Genomic DNA, 22,040 nt, shown 5'->3' with positions numbered 1-22,040 from the left:
ACTACACACACACCACACACATACACACATGCAACACACACTACACACACACTCTACACATACCTACTACACATACACACCACACACACTACACAACACAAACACTATACACACACAATACACACACCACACACACTACACCACACACACACTTTTCACACACACTACACACCTACACACTACACACACACTACACACACCCCACACACTACACACATGCCACACACACTACACACACTACACAAGACACTACACACTACACACACCACACACATACCACACGCACACACCACACGCACCACACACACACCACACACACTACACACACACACATCACATACATACACTACACACACACCACACACTACACACACACACCCCACACACATACACACACACCACACATACACACACAAATGGGGGTAGGAGCTAACTGAAAGAGCTCCCAATGGCCAAAGCTGGAAAAATTTGAGCGACAAAATAAATAAGGCAATATTGGATTGTAACAAAAAGTATGGAAATAAATATCTCTGAGTCCATACTGATAAAAATAACTGAACAAACAGGTGGAAAAGATAAATCTCCTATGCAGAAATCCAAATTCTGTAGGTAGATAACTCAGTCCTCGAGGAGGGGAACTATAACTCCCCATTTTGAAAGTGTGAGTTGTTGGCCGGGCGCGGTGGCTCAAGCCTGTAATCCCAGCACTTTGGGAGGCCCAGACGGGCGGATCAGGAGGTCAGGAGATCGAGATCATCCTGGCTAACACGGTGAAACCCCGTCTCTACTAAAAAATACAAAAAACTAGCCGGGTGAGGTGGCGGGCACCTGTAGTCCCAGCTACTCGGGAGGCTGAGGCAGGAGAATGGCGTAAACCCGGGAGGCGGAGCTTGCAGTGAGCTGAGATCCGGCCACTGCACTCCAGCTTGGGCGACAGAGCAAGACTCTGTCTCAAAAAAAAAAAGAAAGTGTGAGTTGCACATAATGATTCCCTTTCCAAGAGTGTTTTATGGAAAGCGCTGGGGTGGCGGGGCGGGGGTAGGGCGGTGTGAAGTAACTTTACAGTGGAGAAACTGACAAACCTGATGACCTCAGCCAGGTGATGAAAGTCAACTCCAACAGTCAAATCACGTTGGTGGTAGGTACCCTGGATATGATGTGGCACAAGTGGCACTTTACCTCTGTTGTCTTCCTCCCCAAAACCGATAGCTGTAATCTAATCATCAGATAAACATCAGACAAATCCCAATGAAGAAAACTTCTACAAAACATCTGACTAGTTCTACTCAAAAGGTCATCAAAACAAGGAAAGTCTGAGAAATTGTCACAAACAATAGGAACCTAAAAAGACATAACAAGTCAATGTAGTGTGGTACCCTTGATGGGGCACTGGAAAAGAAAAAGAAAATTATGCAAAAACTACAGAAATCTAAATAAAGTATGGACTTTAGCTAATAACAGTGTATCAGTATTGGTTAATTGTAACAAATATATCATACTCATGTAAGATGTTAACAGTAGGGGAAAGTGGGTATGGGGTTGATATCCTTTGGATGTTTGTCTCCTCCAAGTCTCATGTTGAAATTTGATCCTCACTGGTGGACTTTGGGCCTGGTGGGAGATGTCTGAATCATGGCTCTGTGCCATCTCCACGGTAATAAGTGAGTTCTCACTCTGTTTGTTCGCTAGAGAACTGATTGTTAAAACAAGAGCCTGGCACCTTCCTCCCCTCTCCCTCTTGCTCCCTCTCTTGCCATATGGTATCTGCCCCCCTTCTCTTTCTGCCATGATTGGAAGCTTCCTGAAGTCCTCACCAGAATCAGGTGCTAATGCCATGCTTCTTGTACAAGCCCACAAAACCATGAACCAAATATTAATAAACCTCTTTTCTTTATAAGTTACCCAGCCTCAGATATTCATTTCTTCTCCTTCCCTCTTTCTCCTCCTTCTTCTTCTTTCTTCTTCTTTTTCTCTGCTTCCTCTTCCTCCTCTTCTTCTTCTTCTCCTTCCTCTTCCTCTTCAACTCCTTCTTCTTCAGAGATGGGGCCTCATTCTGTCACCCAGGCTGGAGTGCACTGGCACTATCATAGCTTACTGCAGCTTCGAACTCCCAGGCTTAAACGATCCTTCCACCTCAGCCTCCTAAGTGGCTGGGACTAGGTGTGCACAACCAAACCCGGCTAATTTTTTTTCTATTTATTTATTTATTTATTTATTTATTTATTTATTTATTTATTTTGGTAGAGACAGGGTCTCACTATGCTGTCCAGGCTGGTTTTGAACTCCTGGGCTCAAGCAATTGTTCCTCCTCAGTCTCCCAAAGTGCTGGAATTACAGGCATGAGCCACTGTGCTCTGCCTAGGTGTTCTTTTATAGCAACACAAAATAGGCTAAGAAGAGCGATATATGGGAACTCTCTGTATCATCTTCCCATTTTTGCTGTAAATCTAAAACTGTTCTGAAAAAATAAGTTGTTGTTGATGATGCTTTTAAATACCCCTGAGAGATAACTTGCATCTAGGCTGGAGGGAACTATAAATATCTGGTGGGAAGTCATACTTTTGGCATCCTCAGCATAGTGATTCATGTAACTGGACAGGTCCAAAGACATTGGCTCCTGTGGGACATGAAACTTTTAAGTCAGGATCGTTCCTGCACCCACCTGATGGGGATTTCGTCTGGCGTCTGAGTGGTACTGCTCTGCTGGAGGAAGCAAAGATTCCTGCCAAGAAGAGCACTGAGTGCTGTGCTAGCAAGTGAAAGTTCTTGTGCTGTATCCTTCAGAGTAGGTCAATGCCAAGTGTGGTCATCTGCTGAACCTGAGTGTGTAGTTGAACCTAAGAAGACTCCCTTGTGGACATGGCAGTGGGTGACAAGCGAGGGAGTGATGTGAGTAGATTTGCACTGTGAAAACATTCTCCCTCTGGCTACTCCCAGGTGCAAGGGGACAAGAGAGAAAACAGATCATGTGAGAGATTATCATGGTCATGTTGGCACACAGAAAGTCCTCAATCAGATAGCTGTAATGATGTATCTCTGGAGATGTGTGATCTGTGCGAGACAGAATGAGGACTTCCCATAGGAACATGAAGAGCATCACTTAGTCTGCAATGTTCCAAAAGGTAGTGGTATATAACATAATTTTAGGTGTTAAGTAAATAAAGATGTTTTGATTATCTATGACTGCATAACAAACCACCCCAAAACAGCAGCTTAAAAGAAAATTAGTATTTATTTGCTGACAGTTTTGCAGTTTGGGCTGCTCTCAGCTGAGACAGCTCCGCTCTTGTCTGTATGGTGTCAGCTGGGGTGGCACAAACAGCTGGGAGCTGGCTCGGACTTGACTGTGTGTCTGTGGGCTTGGTTCTCACTGTCAGCTGGGTTTTTTCATTCTCTTCTACGTGATCTCTCCATGTAGCTAGCGTAGGCTTCCTTACGTAATGGTGGTCTCAAGGTAGTCAGAGTTCTTACACGGCAGGCAACTTTCCCCAGAGCACAAAAGAAAAAGCTGCTGGACCATCTTAAAACTGAGGCTTGGAACTGGCCTGGCATTGCTTCTGCTGCATTCTATTGCTTAGTGCAGGTCATGGGCCAGCCTAGATTCAAGGGGAGGGGTCTACATAAGAATATGAATACCAGGAGGCATGTGTCATTGGGAGCAACTAGAGTAACAGTCCCCCATCATCTATACTACATTTATCCCTGTGTCTATATACACACATCTGTACGTGTGTATTCATTTCAATGGCTAAGTGTTTATTTTAAATTGTTTTAGAAAATATATAACTAGCTCATGAAACCAAAGATATCATGGGTGATATTGACTACAGTAAGGGCAGAAATATGAGTCCATATGAGGTTGACGCATTAAAGTCTGCTGGTTTCCTCCAGTATTCACTCACTCTTTCTTCCACCATAATAGAAGCTTTGATCAGTAGTGGGTACAGTGCACGAGAAGAAGGATTTCATTTCCCAGCCTCCCTTACAGATAGGTATGGCCAAGTGGATGGTAGGCCATTAGGATATGAGAGGAGGTAGTGTGGGAAAAATGCATGAAGTCTCCTGAAAGGAAAGGAGTGTGCCCTCCTACTCTCTTTTTGTCCTTCCTGCTGCCGGGATGCAGAACTGATGGCTAGAACTTGAGCAACCATCTTGGGTCATGAGGTGGAAGCCTATTAGGTTGGAAAAGCAACAAAATTGAAGGAACCTGGATCACAGATGACTAGTTGGAAACACTAGGATGGGATAGTTCCTCTTTTGTGGGTGAGAGAAAGAAACATCTGTTTTGTATAAGCTACTATTACTTGGGATTTTCTGTCACTCAGAAGAACTAAGTTAATCAAAGTAGAATCAGACTGGGCACGGTGGCTCACCCCTGTAATCCCAGCACTTTGGGAGGCCAAGACAGGTGGATCACCCGAGGTCAGGAGCTTCAGACCGGCCTGGCCAACATGGTGAAACCCTGTCTCTACTAAAAATACAAAAATTAGCTGGGCATGGTGGCATGCACTGGTAGTCCCAGCTGCTCAGGTGGCTGTGGTAGGAGAATCGTTTGAACCTGGGAGGTGGAGGTTGCAGTGAGCTGAGATCGCACCATTGCACTCCAGCCTGGGCGACAAGAGCAAAACTCAGTCTCAAAAAAAAAAAGTAGAATAAGTAGGCAAAAACTGAATAGGTATATGAATAGCTGAAGATTGAGAAATACAGATGCAATCTGATCCCCTGTGTCCCAGGTAAGAAATCTCTGAAGCCAACCTGTAGTGTGTCCAGGAGGATGATATGAAAGAAGTAATAATCCAAGGGAGACTGAAGATTTTCTAGGTGAAGGGAGTGAGTGGAGCAAGGAAAAGTTCCTGGAAAAGGAAACAACACTTAAGCCCAGAGATGAAGTAATAGTAGCGAATTATTTGTGTGTTTATTTTATTTGACAAACACTTACATAACCCTTCCCCTATGCGAGGCACATGTTTTTACAAATATTAACTCAGTCAATCATCTTAACCACCTGATCATGTGGATATTATTATTGTCTCCGTTTTAAGATGAGGAAATCAAGGCACAGAATGGCTAATAACTCTGTGTCCAAAGTTACACAACTGGTATCTCACGTTTGGGGATTCGAAACCAGAACTCAGTTCAGTGCTTGTAACCACTCTGCTGGCTTTCATTGCAATTTTCAAAGCACTCACAAAATTCTTAAGAGGCTGTTACTATCATCTCCATTTTCACATTTGGGAAATTTGAGTGCCAAGGAGAAAGGAGATTACCTTACTACTACACTAAGGAAGGAAAATTCCAGTCAGACCCAAGGGCCCCTGACTTCAGGTTGATTTGGGGACCCTAGATAAATCTAAAGTCCTGGGGCTGATCAGCCCCTTGCCTAGTCACCCATACCCCACTCAGTTTTCACCTTTCTGTCAGAATCTGGCTGGGATCTGGTGTTTGGGTTTGTTTACTTATGTCATACTTACCCCTGGCACGAGCCTGGCTCATCTGGCTTTCCTGGAGCTCTAACACTTTCATGGAGTGGCCTTGATATCATGGTAATGGGACATGGTTCAGGGATTTCAGGAAATTAATTGGTGGTCATGCTCCAGGCCCTGGAAGGAGTGTCCACATTCACACTTACACGCACACAAATCTTCCACCGACCTGGCTGGCATTCCCTCCCTTTCCACCTGGTCTGGATGGATCTCCCGGCCTTGGGGAATAAAAATCCTGAGTATTGTGTTCTCTCTCTGCTGTGGAAAGAGTAAGCGGGGAGGCAAGGAAAAAGAGAAATCAAGACCCATATTCCTAGCTTCTCCAAGAGTGAGTGCCCCTACTTAGCAGCTCCTTAGGGGCAGAGGTCTTATTGTCTCTCATCCATGTGCCAGCACAGGGCCTAGCACACTGGGAGTGCTGGGTTAGGTAGACTCCAAGCCACTCCCCTGGGAGAGGGTGGGCCCAGGGAGAAAGGAGGTTGTTTGATGGAGCACCTTCTGTGTGGCAGTCCCCGCACTTGGTGCCTCTGCACTCTGACAGATTGGTAACCTGGAGTTTACTCACCATGGGAGGAAACAGGGGCTCAGATCAATCAGGTTACCTGCCTCAGAGTCACACCCAAGGCTAGTTGAGGCCAAGGGATGCTCTTCTCTCTGTCCTATTCTGCTTCACCAGAGTCTCCACCATCTCATCAGGGTCAAGGGCTGCCCTCCATACAGTAGAAAATGGCGGGATGGTGTCCCAGATACACAGGCATGAGACAGGTGTGCATAGAACACAGGTGCAGAGCAGAGGTGAGAATACCCGTGTCCAGAACACTCTGGACAGACACGCACACGATAGATATGTGCGGAAAGGGGTGCAGGGTGCAGAGCAGAGGGCGAGAATACTCATGTCCAGAACACTCCGGACAGATATGCACACGATAGATATGTGCGGAAAGGGGTGTAGGGTGCTGATGTGTACAAGGCATATATGGATAGGACACTGTTTTTGTCCCTTTTTGCTGCTATAACAAAATACCTGAGACTGGGTAAATTATAAAGAACATGGCTAGGTGCCGTGGCTCATGCCCGTAATCCCAGTGCTTTGGGAGGCCAAGGCGGGAGGATTGCTTGAGCCTAGGAATTTGACAGCAGCCTGGGAAACAGAGAGAGACCCCATCTCTACAAATAAATAAATAAATTAGCCAGGCATAATGGCGCACACCTATAGTCCCGGCTACTTGGGAGGCTAAGGAGGAAGGATCTCTTGAACCCAGGCTTTTGAGGCTGTAGTGAACTGTGATCGTACCACTGTACTCCAGCCTGGGTGACAGAGACCTTGTCTCAAAAAAAAAAAAAAAAAAAAAACCAGAAATTTGGAGGCTGGAACATCCACAATCAAGACACCAACACTGGCATCTGATAAAGGCTGCTCTGTTTCCCAGATGGTGCCTCATTGCTGTGTCCTCACACAGCAGAAGACAGAAAGGCAAGAAAGCGCTCCCTTCAGCCTGGTGTCTTTTTATATGGGTGCTAATTCCATTCATGAAGTCAGAGCCCTCATGAATTGCCTCCCAAAGACCACACTTCTTAATACTGTTGCATTGTGGATTAGGTTTCAACATCAGTTTTGGAAGGGACGCCAACATTCAAACCATAGCAAATGTGTTGTAGGTTGAGTTCCCTCAGAAGTAGGCCCAAGACAAGAATTTGAGTGCAAGTGGTTTATTTGGAAAGTCATCCCAGGAAGCACAGCAGAGGAATGGGAAGTGAGAGCAAGAAGGAAGTGCATCCAATACACTACAGGTGCATTTGTGAGTCCCTGACTGCCATGAGCAACTGGGGCTTAGTCCCATTGGACTGAGTACTGTTCCACCTGAGATCTGAGGCCACAGGGCTCTCACTATTTATCCACCAGCACCTGTTTGTCATTGCTGGGGGCTATTCCTGCACTTCTAGACTATCCTCTGCACATGTCAAGCATGTTCCTTAAGCAGAGTAAGACCTGCTTGCAGTAGGAAGCCATAGGCACACATGGAGAAGGTAAGTGTTGAGGGAATATGGGTGGGGCCCACAGCATTTGCTAGAAGACACAGAGAACAGGGCACGTGTGTTCAGGACCCAAAAGGACACAGTACAGAGCATAGGCAGAAGACAGATGATTGGATTACTGGCCTTGCTTGTCTAGGCCAAAGGAAGAGCCTGCTGAAAGTGGGTAAGGAGCTGCAGAGAGATGGTAATGGGCCCCCTAAGCCAACTGGTGCTCTGTCCCCATGCCCCCTCTGGTTAGAGTGACTGCATGCGCTTGTGTGGTAGGAAAGGCAGGTTGAAGGGTTCAGGGGCTCTAACGGTGCAGACGCTTCTCTCTGCCAGACCCCCACCTCATTCGTATTTCACAAAGGGGATGAGCGCTCATGTGCCCAGAATAGAAGGGGAGGCAGCCCAAAAGGATGGGAAGAGCCCTGGACTAGGAGTTGGACACAAAGGCAGAGCTAAATGACATCTCCAAGCCCACTTGCCCCATCTGAGGAATGGGAATCACTCCACCCTCTTGTCTCAAGGCAGATTACCTACCACACTTGCATCTTGTTTTCCCTGTCTGCATGGGGAGGGTCACAGAAGTCCTCTCTCTCCTGTGGACTTCACAGAGAGCTATTGTAAGGAGCAGATATGGTCATGAAAAAGAAAACACTTGAAAGAGGGTAAAACACTTAAATACATAGATGGGGGGATTATGGAAAATGCTTGGAAGGGGAAATTAGGGGACTTGGCTTCTGCTGTAGCTCTGTGCTATCTTGTTAATAAAGACACTCAAAATAATCGTGCTTTCAATAAAACAGAACATATTTCTCTCTCATAGAAAAGTCTACTTGGCAGCTAAGGCTGACATGCTTGTTCACCAATCACGAGAGACCCGGGCTCCTTCTGCATTGTTGCTTGGCCACTTTGCACCTTGCTGCTCCAGCTCCAGCCCTTGTCACACACATTGCATCAGCAGAAGGAGGATGTGGGGAAGTAGGAGTCACCTTCTTCCTTCTTCTTAAGAGACATTGAGCCTTAACCTAGAAATTGAACTCATTACCTCCATTTGTATCCTATTGGCCAGGATTTAATCACATGACACACTTACCTGCAAATGAGTCTGAGAAATGCAGTCTTTTGCCATGTGTGAAAGGAAGAAGGGATATTGAGGGACAGCCTGCAATTTTTGTCATAGCCACTGACTTGCCTCATTTATGTATTTTATATGAATATAAAATTATATTTTATATAAAATTATATATAATATAAAATTATATATATATATGTTTATTTTGAGACCGAGACTCGCTCTGTTGCCCAGTGTTAGGTGCAGTGGCTTGATCTTGGCTCACTGCAACCTCTGCTTCCTGGGTTCAAGCAATTCTCCTGCCTCAGCCTACCGAGTAGCTGGAATTACAGGCGCACACCACCATACCTGGCTAATTTTTGTGTTTTTAGTAGAGGTGGGGTTTCACCATATAGCCCAGGCTGGTCTCGAACTCCTGGGCTCAAGCAATCCACCTGCCTCAGTCTCCCAAAGTGCTGGGATTACAGGTGTAAGCCACCATGCCTGGTCAAATTGTATATACATTTATATAAAATTATATTTATATAAAATACATATGCCCGCTTCCCATATAAGTATATTATATACATATAATTTATATATGTAAAATGTACATATATAAAATACATGAGCCCACTTGCCATATATATGTGTGTGTGTGTGTGTGTGTATATGCACCAGGCTTGTGGTATAAAGTAAGATTTTGAACCAGCTGATTGCGAATGGACCCTCTTACTTGCTGGGCCACAAGCCCTGAGAGGTCTTTCTGGCTCACCACTGGACTCAAAGCATGCGTTGCAGAGTCTGGCACAGGGAATCCATAGTAGTATTGGCTGCCCATGGCCAGTAATGGCTGGCCATTCTGGCTTTCGTATTTGCTAGTGACATTTTTCCCCGCTCAGGGGTTTAAGTTCTTTCCCTTTGCAGGCCTCCTGGCTCCGCCTCCCGTCATCTTCATGTGCCAAGCCTTTCTGAGCCCATGAAGTAAAATGTGCTCTGAGCCAGAATCCTAAGAGTGGGATTAAAAATAAATGAAAATGCATCAAAACAAGTTAACCGCAAGAAATGGCTTGCCAGGGTAATTAGGCGTCAGCGCTGGAGGCCAAAGACAGAGTGCCAGACTCTAACCGCCAAGCGCTCCTGTCAGCACCACTGCTGTGCAGGGCAGAGAACACCCTAGGCCTGGCCTGAGCCCTTGCTTGAGTCTCCACCACTTCGAGACAACAGGTAAGACCCTCCCCACAAAGGTGAGGGAGGATGGGTCCTAACTCCAGTTCTGTCACTTATTGGCTGAAGGGATCCTAGGGAACTCCACGCCTCTCTGAGCCTCGGTTTTCACATCTGTAGTAAGTTGTGAGTAATAGGATCTGTCATCGTCTACATAATGCAGATAATGATGGTACCAACCTCGTAGGCAGAGGTCCCCAAACTTTCTCAATTCATGACACCCTTAGCATCTTAGTAATTTTTCACAGTGTACCAGGCCCCCCAGAAGGTGTCGCCGTTGTTTATCAGGTAGTTAGCTTCAAACAACATAATAATCGTTGTTGGCATATTATCTGACAGATGTCATTGTGTTTCCCTCAAAAGTTTAGATACGTTGTAGTGCCTTTGTGAGTTTTCTATCGTGCCTCAGGGTGCCTCAGTGCACAGTTTTGAAATTGCGGTCATCAGGTTTTAAAGATGAAATGAGGTTATGCATGTCAAGAACTCAGTGTGATGCCTGGTCTGGAGTAGGAGATCAATAATGCTGGTTGTCCTAAATCATCCTTCAAGTCTTATCCTGAGATCACTTTCTCTCTCGTTCCTTGTGTGTCTCCTCCAACTACCACAGTGACATCTATCTAATACCGAGCCAACAATACTTCTGGCCTCCTGCTCTTGCCACCTCATGGTTTCCACTTCTGACCTTCCCTCTGGGCACCTCCAGGCCTCTGTCCCCACTTCCATGCAGTGCTGTCTTCTGGCATAGAATCGCCAGTCTCACCTCTTCATCCCTCCCTAAGTCCACACACTTGCCATGATCTCTTTGTAGTGGCACATACATCCTTGCCCCTTAGCTTTGGGCTTGACCATGTGACTAACTTTGCCCAATGGCACATGGCAAAAGCAACAATGGGACAGTTCTGAGCCTAAGCCTTAAGAGGCTTCCCATGGTTCCACTTGCTCTCTTCTCCTTCGCCAAGTAAATGTGCCCCAGCCGTCCTGTGATTCCAGGAGGAGGACAAGAGATCTGTGGAGTTGACTCAGAGCCGCAGATCTGCAAGCATGAGCAATAATAAATGATTGTTGTTTGAAATGTGGAGTTTTAGAGAGGTCTGGTACACAGTGTTCTTGTGATAATCCAACCTCTCCATCTGTGGCAAATTCAACATGTCTGAGAAGATCCGATTGGATCATTTGGTCACCACCCAAAATGCAGCTCCTCAAAAACCAGTCATTCATGAGCCAATGATCTCTCTCCTGTCCAGTCTGTAGATGGCTGCTTTGGGCTGGGGCACTCATCTCTCCTCCAGGCAGTTGTCCCATGATTATAGGGCATGTGACATAAAGCCTGGTGGCCTTTTTGGAGGAATCATCTCTGGCCTCTTGTGTTCAAGGGATGTGAACGTGGCAGGCAGGAGTTTCTCTGATTCTCTTGCGTTCTGAAAAGTGACAGCTGAACTAGGAGAAATAGCACATAAGATTTGTCTGCATGTGGCACTCAGAATGATTCTCAAGCTGTAAACGCCAGCATATAAGAAATGTGACATTCCTTACAATTCGATATAGTAACTATTTTGAGCCTCATTATGCCTAACAGGGAAAGGATGAGGCCCGAGTTCACACCGACAGTTTGGCAGAGCTGGAGTTGGAACCCAGATATCCTGGCTCCTTATTACAGTATCCCTTTTCCTGCCCAGTCAGTCTTACACTTGGAAGGAACTCCAGGTCCCATCTCCAAGCCAGTAGAGCCCCTACTCCAGTCTCTGATCATCTGGGCTGTGCTGTCCTCCATTGACTGAGTGCCCACTGCTTGGAAGAATTCTAAACAACACCTTCCTCCTACTGAATCCCAGTCTGCTTCCCTTTGTCCTGTACTCACTGTATGTATGTATATATATATACAGCTACAGCTGTAGTGTTGCAGGTGAACCCGAAAATTAGGGCTCAGTCAGGAAAGGTTCTTGGCTTCATAAAGGAAAGAATTCAAGAGTGAGCCAACAAAGTAAAGTGAAAGCAAAGCAAGTTTATTAGAGCAACAGAGTACGGGAAAATAACTGCTCCATAGACAGAGCAGGGCTACCCCATCAGCATGGTAGCATTCGTGGATTGCTGGCTGACTATATGAATAACTACTTTTTATTATATGCTAAATAAGGGGTGGATTATTCACAAATTTTCAAGAAAAGGGGTGAGGTATTCCACAAACTGGCGGTTCCTCCCCTTTTAAACCATATAAGGTAAGTTTCAGGCATTGTCATGGCGTTTGTAAACTGTCATGGCAGTGGTGGGAGTGTCTTTTAGCATGCTAATGAATTATAATTTACATTCCATGAGGAATGAGGGCAACTAGAGGTTGCTTTCATTGCCATCTCGATTTTAGTTGGTTTTGGCTGCCTACTTCATGGCATCCTGTTTGAACAGATCCTGTTTTGATCAGTGGAGTTGTGACTGGGATTGTAACCAGTGCTCGGAGAACAAGTACTGCTGATCTCCTACCTCACTAGCTCTGTCTTCTGGTGCTACAATAAATATACAGTCTTTTCTCTTTAATTTATAAACATTTACTGTAATTTTAAGTTCTATAAATTCTATTGCATTCTTTTTCAAATTCGCCTTTTAAAAAGTGTCTCTTTTGGCTGGGCACAGTGGCTCACGCCTGTAATCCCAGCACTTTGGGAGGCTGAGGCAGGTGGATCACTTGAGGTCGGGAGTTCAAGATCAGCCTGGCCAACATGGTGAAACCCCATCTCTGCTAAAAATACAAAAATTAATTGGGTGTGGTGGCAGGTGCCTATAATTCCAGCTACTCAAGGGGCTGAGGCAGGAGAATTGCTTGAACCTGGGAGGCAGAGGCTGCAGTGAGCCGAGATTGCACCATTGCACTCCGGCCTGGGTGACAAGAGTGAAACTCCTTCTCAAAAAAAAGAAAAAAATGTGTCTCTTTTTTTGTATAATTTTGATTCCTTCTTGTATGCCTCTTATTCTTTTCAAAATATTTTTCTTTTGAGACAGGGTGGAGTGCAGTGGTGCAATCAAAGCTCACTACAGCCTCGACTTCTTGGGCTCGAGCAATCCTTCTGATTCAGCCTCCTGAGAAGCTGGTACTACAGGGACGTGCCACCACACCTGGATAATTATTTTATTTTATTTTTTTAAGATATGGGGTTTTGCTGTGTTGCCCAGGCTGGTATCAAACTCCTGGCCTCAAGCAGTCCTCCTGCATTGGCCTCTCAAATTGTTCAGATTACAGGTGTAAGCCACCATACCTGGCCTCAAAATACTTTTAATTATCTTCATCTGAAGTTCTTGGGGGACGGGGATGAATGGTGTCTGTTGACTCTCATTTATCGTGAATGGCTTCCATGTGTGTTTTGTCTTTTAGATTTTGAGTTCATCTTCAGGGGAGCTCTATCTGAGGATTTTGTGTAGCCAGATTGAGGGCAAGTTTCCACAAACTGGGCTGACTTTGTTTTGCCAGTCAAGTCATCTCACTTCTTTATCTGGAGTCACTATGCTAATTCTTGGTTTGGAGTTTCTAGTGCATGTGAATAGAATACATTTATACATATATAAATTTGCAATCTCGGTTCACTGCAACCACCTCTTCCTGGGTTCAAGAAATTCTCCTGCTCCAGCCTCCTGAGTAGCTGGAATTACAGGCGCCCACCACCACACCTAGCTAATTTTTGTATTTTTAGTAGATATGAGGTTTCACCATGTTGGCCAGGCTGGTCTCGAACTCCTGGCCTCAGGTGATCCGCCTGTCTCAGCCTCCCAAAGTGCTGGGATTGCAGGTGTGAGCCACCACGCCTGCCCAATAAATTTATATTTTGAAAGACCTATGTGAGAATAGTTTCTACTTATTTTCATCATAGCATGAATTTGTTTCCAATGACTACTAGGATGTCAGCTCCAGGAAAGCAGGGCCTTTATTTCTCTGATTTTGATTGATAACCCCAGTATCTAGAGCAGAACTTGGAACACAGTAGACATTCAGTAAGTGTTTGGTGAAAGACAGAATTGAATACCTGCTTCACAGTGTGATGATGTCAGTGGCATTTGAACCAGAGCAACTCCAACTTGAATAGGGGCTGGGTAAAATGAGGCTGAGACCCACTGGGCTGCATTCCCAGATGGTTAAGCCATTCTAAGTCACAGGATGAGATCAGCACAACATACAGGCCATGAAGACCTTGCTGATAAAACAATTGCAGTAAAGAAGCCGGCTAAATCTCACCAAAACTAAGACGGCCACAAGAGTGACCTCTGGTTATCCTCACTGCTACACTCCCACCAGCGCCATGACAGGTTACAGATGCCATGGCAACATCAGGAAGTTACCCTACGTGGTCTAAAAAGGGGAGACATGAATATTCTACCCCTTGTTTAGCATATAATCAAGAAATAACCATAAAAATGGGCAACCAGCAGCCCTCAAGGCTGCTCTATCTATGGAGTAGCCATTCTTTTATTCCTTTACTTTCCTAATAAACTTGCTTTCATTTTACTGTATGGACACCCCTTGAATGCTTTCTTGCATGAGGTCCAAGAACCTTCCCTTGGGGTCTGGGCTGGGATCCCTTTCCCGAAACGATGGGGAGAATAAATGGTGTGTCAGGACTGTGTTTGGCTGCAAGTAGCAGAGTGTCCCATTAGAAATGGGGTCTTTTGTCTCAATATAGATGCTGTTGCTGGTTCAGGGATACAATGATACCTAATGGCTCTGTGATTTTCTTGGGCTTTGTCTTATGGTTGCAAGATAGTTACTGTAGCTCCAGACATCACATCCACATTCAAGGCAGAGGGAAAAGGGAGAAAATAGGAGCAAAAGGGAAGCAGCAGTGACATTTTCCCTTTTATTAGGAAGGTGAAAGTTTTTCTGGAAGCCTAACAGCAAATTGCTGCTTTGATCTCATTTGCTGGAAATGGGTCACATGGGGATTCCAGAAACAAGGGAACTTGGAAAGTGAGCTTTTCCCTTTATCTAGACTCTATAGATACGTAAATGAGGACAGGGACTTGGGACACCGGTGGAGGTATATGCCAAATGAGACATATACATACCTTATATGTAAAGCACAAAGCAAACCCTTAGAAAAGAGTGCCTATTTTCCTAATAATCATTATTGTTGCCATTTAAAGCTTTGCAGTCTCTGTGATCCTGTTGGCATCACATATTCTTCACTTCTGGAACCAGCAGGCACCAAGGTACTTGGACCCCTAATGGTCTCCCTCCCTTCCTCCTTGTTCTGTTTAGAGCACCAAAGCCCTTTAAAAAAAAAAAAAAAAAAAAGTCAAATTATATTTTTCAATGTGAGCTACTTCCTGCTCTCATTAACGTCATCTTCAGTGTTTTGGCCAGAACCTGCTGCCAGTCTGAAGGAGCTGGGGGAATGTACAAGTCAAAGATCCCTCAGGCACAGAACCAGGTCAGTGTCAAGGTCACTCCCAAGGACACAGAGATGAAAACAGCGGAAGAGCCCAGCCCGAGTCTTGGGCAGACCCTGGAGTGGCTGAGAAAGGAGCTGGTAAGGTTTTCATTTCTTTTCCTTGATGCCCCGACCACATATTTTCCAAGGATCTCTGGTTCTCCCTCCCGGGTTCCCCCGCGGCAGAGGCTGCAGGCTACAGTATGGACCCTGCAGTCTCCCCTCTGGGACCTGCCACGCAATGCACAATTGTGATCTCAGGTGCGGGGATAAGTAGGTCATGGCCTACATAGGAGGCGCTGGGTGTGGTGCTGGCCAGACTGGTTTTAGAAAGACACTGAGTCCTCGGTGTGTGCCCAGCTCTGCTGCTGTGTGGCTCTAGCAGGGACCTTACCTCTTTGAGCCTCAGTTTCCTTATCACAAAATGGGAACAACACTACTACCAATATCGTATGGGGTATTGTAAGGATTCACTGAAGAGATGCTTGTAATCCTCTTAACGAATACTTGGCACATTGATGTTGGCTATTATAACCCTGACCCAGATGGACACGCGCACACCCAATGTCTTAGCCTGGGTCCTCTAGAAAACAGAGGCTTGGACAAGGATTGAGAAACCAGCACTTTATTTGGAAGTACAAGCCCAGGGTGGTGATAGGGAGGAACATAGGGTGTGGCAGCAGAAGCCAATGCTATGCCAGGCAATTACGCCAGACATTGTATTACCAAGCGGCCTACGGCTTCAGAAGGCGCCTCAAGGAGGCCCAGTGGGTGTCTCAGCAGCTGAGATGTTCTGCAGGGGTTGAAGGAGGAACTGTACATTGGGGGAGAGAGAACGAGAGGAAATTCATCTGCCCAGCGCATTCCTGTCTCTCATTTACCATTGGCAAGGGCCTCCCCCATGGAGCACTAATTCTTCTGAACCTGTGTTATGTTACTCGGTCCCGTCGTTGCTGCTCAGGAAACTTTCATTATGGTATTTTCTCCAAGTCCGGTATTTTCTCCAAGTCTGGTGTGGGGACACCTGACAGGAGAGAGGAGGCAGTTCAGGAAACCTCAGAAGAGGTTTGTTTCTCTATACACCCACTTCTCATTCTGGGGAGAGACAGGATTGTCCGAAAATGACCTTTCTGGGTTGCCAGGCAACAGGTCAGCTGGGACCCAACCCTTTCATCACCCCAGAGGAAGGGCTGACCCAGTAGGGCTTCTCATGGGACCAGGGGATTCCAGCAGCAGGGCCTGCAGCTTCCCACAGTCAGCAGGCATCCAGCACTGGGCAGCTGTCTTCCTTACGCTCCCTGAAACTGTGGGTGCCTGGGTGCCTCAACATCACCTCCGTGCTGGGAACCCCATTGTGGTCTTACAGTCACATACCCAGAAATGGTGCTGAAGGTTGGACAAAAATATGTGCAGGAAGAAAACCCTAAAATTGAGAAAACACAGAGTGAATGTTTTCTGAGGAGAAAATGGGCCCAGGACCACTCGCAGCCTGAGTTGTCCCAGTGTTCTGAGGGAGGCCAACTACACCTTTGCTTCACGTCTTTCCTTTTTTTTTTTGAGACAGAGCCTCACTCTGTCGCCCAGGCTGGAGTGCAGTGGTGCGATCTTGGCTCACTGCAACCTCTGCCTCCTGGGTTCAAGCGATTCCCCTGCCTCGGCCTCCCCAGTAGCTGGGATTACAGGCGCATGCCACCATGGCTGGTTAATTTTTTTGTAGTTTTAGTAGAGACCAGGTTTCACCATGTTGGCCAGGCTGGTCTCGAACTCCTGACCTCAGGCAATCTGCCCACCTCAGCTTCTCAAAGTGCTGGGATTACAGATGTAAGCCACTGTGCCCGGCCTCAAGTCTCTCTTTCTAGCCACCTATTCTCTTGGCAGTGTTACTCATGCTTGGGTAGAGGATGCAGACTTGGTCTTCTCACTTGTAATCAGCTTGTCACAAAAATGAAAACACTATTTTTAGTGGGGAAATAATGTTCATAAGTATCTCTTGCAAAGAGAGACAGAGAAAGAGAGAGGCTGAGAATCTGTATATCTAACCATGTGTTGCCCCGACCAGCTTCGGAAGGAAAACGGAAGCATTTGCGGTGGTTGCCTCTGGGGAAGGATCCTTGAGTTGAGGGATAAAGTAAGGTGGGTGGGAGAGACTTTTAAATATATGTCCTTTTGTAGCTTTTAAGTTTTCTATCATGTATGAAGGATTACTTAGTCAGAAAATAGAATTTTAGCATTTTTAAAGAGAAAGCAAATTTTGGGAGCTGAGTTGGGAGGATTGCGTGAGCCCAGGAGTCTGAGACCAGCCTGGGCAACAGGGCAAGACCCTGCCTCTATAAAAAGTACAAAATTTAGCCCGGCATGGTGGTGTGCACCTGGAGTCCCAGCTACTCGGGAGGCTGAGGTGGGAGGATCAGTTGAGCCCAGGAGCTCAAGGCTGCAGTGAGCCGTTATCGCTCCACTGCACTCCAGCCTGGGCAACAGAGTGAGACCCCGCCTCAAAAATAAATAAACAAATAAACAGAAAGAAAAAGAGAGAAAATGTATGGGAAAAACTTCCCAGGGAAAAATGGGAGAAAACATGGAACTGGTTGAAGATGTTAGTATAGTTGTAATGCAGCAGTTCTGAAACTTTTGGGTCTTAGGACCCCTTTATGCCCAGAAAATTATTGAGGCCACCAAAAAGCTTTTGTTTATGTGAGTTATATAGAACAATACTGACTGAATTAGAAGCCAAAACTGAGACGTTTTAATATATTTACTAATGCATTCTAAAATAATAACAAACTCATAATATGTTAATAAAACATTACTCATTCAAAATCACTGTATTTTTCAAAGCAAATATTTAGTGGGAAGAGTAGCCCCATTTTACATTGTTGCAAATTGCTTTAATGTCTGTCTTAACAGAACACAGCTGGATTCTCATAGTGGCTCCTGCATGCAGTCTGTTGAGACATTACATGTCATTAGCTTCTGGAAAACTCCACGGTATGCTCACAAGAAAATGAAAGCAAAAAAAGGAAAATAATATCTTAGTATTGTAATCAAAATAGTTTCGACTTCGCTGACCCCTTGAAAGGATTTTCCCATGGGCAAATTCATTCAGTCCTCATGAAAGCCTTGAAAAGTAAGCCATTGCTTTCTGCTTTGCAGAGCAAGAAACTGAGGCATTGGTGGATACAGGTTCTGTGAGGTTGTGCGAATCACAAGTGGGCTTGTCTCTGATGAGACAGAGAGGGAAGGGGCTTGATGGGGAAACATCCAGGGCTCTGCGCCTCCCTTCACAGGCTCCTTCTCTCTCCTAGTCTGAGATGCAGATTCAAGACCAGAGGCTCCTGCTCACACTGAGGCATCTTCACAGTGTCCTGGAGGAGCTGCGTGCTGACAGCGCCCACTGGGAGGACACCAGGTCCAGCGGAGGGACATCCCCCATCAGAGCTCGAGCAGGCTCTGAAGGCAGGGGCTGCCAGCCTGTTTGCTCAAGGGGTCTGGCCCAGCTCCTCCGAGGGGAAGAGAGCAGACGAAGCTCTCTCCCTTAACTGGACAGAGATGACACTGCGCTTTAACACTCTCACCATTAGTCTAACCTTTCACTGTGATGTTTTAGGGGCAGAGTGTTGGAATGGGAATCAGAAAGCCAGGGCTCTGGGTTCACTTCTGCCCTCATCTGCTGTGCGTCCCTGGATCTGTCACTCAACTTCTCTGTGTCTCTGGTTCCTTTTCTGTCACTTGGGATTTCTTGGTGAGGCACACATAAGGTATTGGATGTGAACACACTTTTCAGCTGAAAACACAAATGTGCTCTAGTGCTCTGGCAAGCACCATGGCAGTAACCCTATCCTTGGAAATTTCTCATAAGGCAATTGTTAAAACAAAGCACTAGGTGTGCAGTAATGTTTACCAAATGTTGCCATGGTGAAAATTCCAAACCCTGTGTAGTGACTTAGTGGCTGTTTTCTGTCTTCCCAGGAAGCCTTCCCATTCCCCTTCATCTGATAACATATTAAGCCCTGTAAACACCCTGGCCATAAGCACGGGTATATTACCAGGCCTGGCCAATGATATAATTCATGGTTGCCCTGAAAAGATGATTGGCCCAATGGATGGGCATGTGAACCAACAGAGCCAATCACCGACCTTCCCTGAGATTGCTACCTGGATGCTCTTTCTATTACACTTAGAAGACTGAGGCTGCTGGTGGCCATGTTCCTACCAGGTAAAGAAGAACTGTCTGCAGTAGGAAGGAAAGAGGCTAATCTCCAAAGAGAAGTAGAGAGAGGGCCACACAGCAATTGGACAGAGAGGAAGAGCGCTGGCTCTTTTTGGTCCCTGGTTTTAGGTCCTAGTTTTGTGAGTTACTCCTGCACTCTTTCCAGCGACCAAAGCCAGTCAATTTCACCCCCCACCACAGCCACACACATCAATTTGTTTTTGTTTAAGCTGATTTGAGCAGTTTCCCTTATTTGCAGCTAGAATGGTCCTGAGGAATACGATCCAGATGTTCAAAGAATCACAGAGGAGAAATCAATAAGGAAATGGCATTTCATTCAGTGAGGGTTTGTGACAACAACCTCCATAACAGCAGGCAACCAGGCTTGTGATATAGCAGAGACACTCAGTTTTGTGGGGTGCTGCAGTCATAACTGAAAAATTACATCTGCCTATAAGAAAGACTAAAACAGAAAATGTGAAAATAAAAAAGTCATGGTGTTAAGATGGTCTGATGATTAGTAGGCCTTTTTGTTTTTGAAAATCTACCTGTGTGTTGCTAGGACATTGTTTTTATGACTTTGAAAAAGTAAATCGATTGCATGTAGAGGCAGAGTGGAGGGGGTGCATTCTAAGTATAATGCTTGTAGTCAGATCCACCTGTGATTTTTATATTTGATAATATAAATGATAGCTGCTCTGTGATGCTGGGGCTGGGTTCCTGCAAACCACCTTTTGGTGTTACCAGCTGCTCCCTGTTAGAGTTTATTAGGCTTTGCCGATATACAGGGTGGAGTTAGACTACAAGTCTAGAGGAGAGAAAAGGGACTTGCTCCTTCTTGTTTCCCTGTGGGCCTCCTGTTCTTATGAGCATCTCCCAGCAATGTTTCTTCACTACAGGCAGCAGTTCCTTCATGAAGCACCAGACTTCTCCAGAATCCCAGTTCCAGACTCCCTGGGCCCCTTCCAGGAGCTCAGAGACATCGGCTTCAGATGCCAGTCCCTCTTCCCTTGAAGTGTGGGTCCCTGCCTTACCTACCTGGCCCTTCCCTGAGCTCAGCGACACTAGCCCCAGCTGAGCTGAGTTCCTTTCTCAGATATCTGAATTTAAGCTCCAGGGAATTCCTCCTCTAAGTTTTAAAGTTTTGATAGTTTCTGCCTCTTTTCTTTGTTCCCTCAGCCCTGGAGGTGGCAGATGCTTCCTGCAATTTCTACCTTAAAGTTCTTTTTATAACCTTTCAGTCACCCAGTTAACAACTTTATACCTAGTTAGCAATTCTTTATATTAAATTTTCTGTGTTAAAATAACTGGTGTGGTTTCTGTCTCCTACCTGTCCCAGACTGACACAGCTTTTTGCTGTTATTACCAATTGCCACTGTAACCATTCTTGGTTACACTGGAAAGGCTGATGAATGGCACCTTATTATTGCTGCACGATTATGTTCTGACTTGTGAAACTATGACTGTTACAAATGGACAAGCTGACTAGCCACTATCATCTTGAGCAATATCTGCCTGGCCATGCAAAGTAGAAATGACATTGGTCTCCCATGCCCAATGCTAATCACTATCACCCTCTGTCTCTCCCTGCTTTCCACATTTGGGCCCAAAGACCAAAAACCCCTGCCAACCCCTCCCTCTACAGTCTGGAAAGATAGACCTAGAGCCCCGGAACCTGCCCTTCTGGTGGGGTATTTGTTGTTCTCCAAGACCCTACATTCGGAACAAATGTTCACTTCCTGATCCTACGTCAGAGAAAGCCAAGGCTGAGCCCAGATGCTGGACAAAGAGTTGGGATGGAAATGACATCTTCAGGGTTGGTCCTGGAGGGCTGGGTTGGAAATCATGGCCATGCAGGACAGTGAGCACCAGAGGGAGCATGTGGATCTTGGTCTCAGGAAAATCCAGGGTTTTCTCTGTTAAGGCAGCAAAAACAGGACTGCACACCTAAGTCTGGCATCCAGGATGAGGAGAGGAGGGCACAGAGATGGAAAAAGGATTCATGAGGTCAGAAACTAAAAATTTAGGAGCAAGAAGAATGGTTCAAGATGTGAAACCTAGAGTGGGTCAGGGCAGGCAAGGCAGGGCTTACTTATACTGCGACTGATTAGAAATGATCTAATCTCTCACACCTTTACATGAGAGCCAGCTTCCAGTCCTGGGTCAGCTGTGACACCTTACGGAGCCCATGTGTTGTGGTGTATATTGGTGTGTAACAAACTGCCTCCAAACTTAAACACAGCAATCTCTTTATTATTGCAACAGCCATTTATTATTGTTGTAAATTATGTTTCCCATAGTTCTGGGCTCAGCTGAGCGGTTCTTGGCTTTGGGTCTCTCAAATGATTGCAGTCAGGTGGTATCTCAAAGGCTGATTTGTTCCCCTCTGGCAGGTGATGCTGGCCTTAGCTGAGGCTGTCAGCTGGAACGCCTATACCTGACCCTCCAGGTGGCCAGGCTTCCTCGTAGCATTGTGTCAAGGGTTGGGCTTTACTTTCTGGTCTTTCTGCATCTTTTCAGGTCCACTCCCACTGCTAAAGATTTTAGTCTCCTTTTTCTTTAAGTCGCAGTTTATAGAGAGGGAATCTGATTGGTCAGCTTAACTTTTGACACCCATCATCATACATAGGTAATTAAAAGGG

The 22,040-nt window shown here is 45.8% G+C and overlaps 1 protein-coding gene across 1 annotated transcript; it reads left to right on the top strand.

Moving 5' to 3' along the window:
* Positions 1-15,098: 15,098 nt before the first annotated feature.
* On the top strand, positions 15,099-19,902 carry C20H20orf202 (chromosome 20 C20orf202 homolog). Its single transcript, XM_023220619.1, has 2 exons — positions 15,099-15,290; positions 18,494-19,902. Exons 1-2 carry the CDS (start codon positions 15,156-15,158, stop codon positions 18,725-18,727), a joined length of 369 nt encoding a protein of 122 aa, XP_023076387.1. The 5' UTR covers positions 15,099-15,155; the 3' UTR covers positions 18,728-19,902.
* Positions 19,903-22,040: the final 2,138 nt, after the last annotated feature.

This window comes from Piliocolobus tephrosceles, chromosome 20, assembly GCF_002776525.5.
Source record: "Piliocolobus tephrosceles isolate RC106 chromosome 20, ASM277652v3, whole genome shotgun sequence".
NCBI classification, from domain to species: domain Eukaryota; kingdom Metazoa; phylum Chordata; class Mammalia; order Primates; family Cercopithecidae; genus Piliocolobus; species Piliocolobus tephrosceles.
The sequence above is the reverse complement of the archived record's forward strand: the minus strand, read 5'-3'. Positions and strand labels throughout refer to the sequence as shown.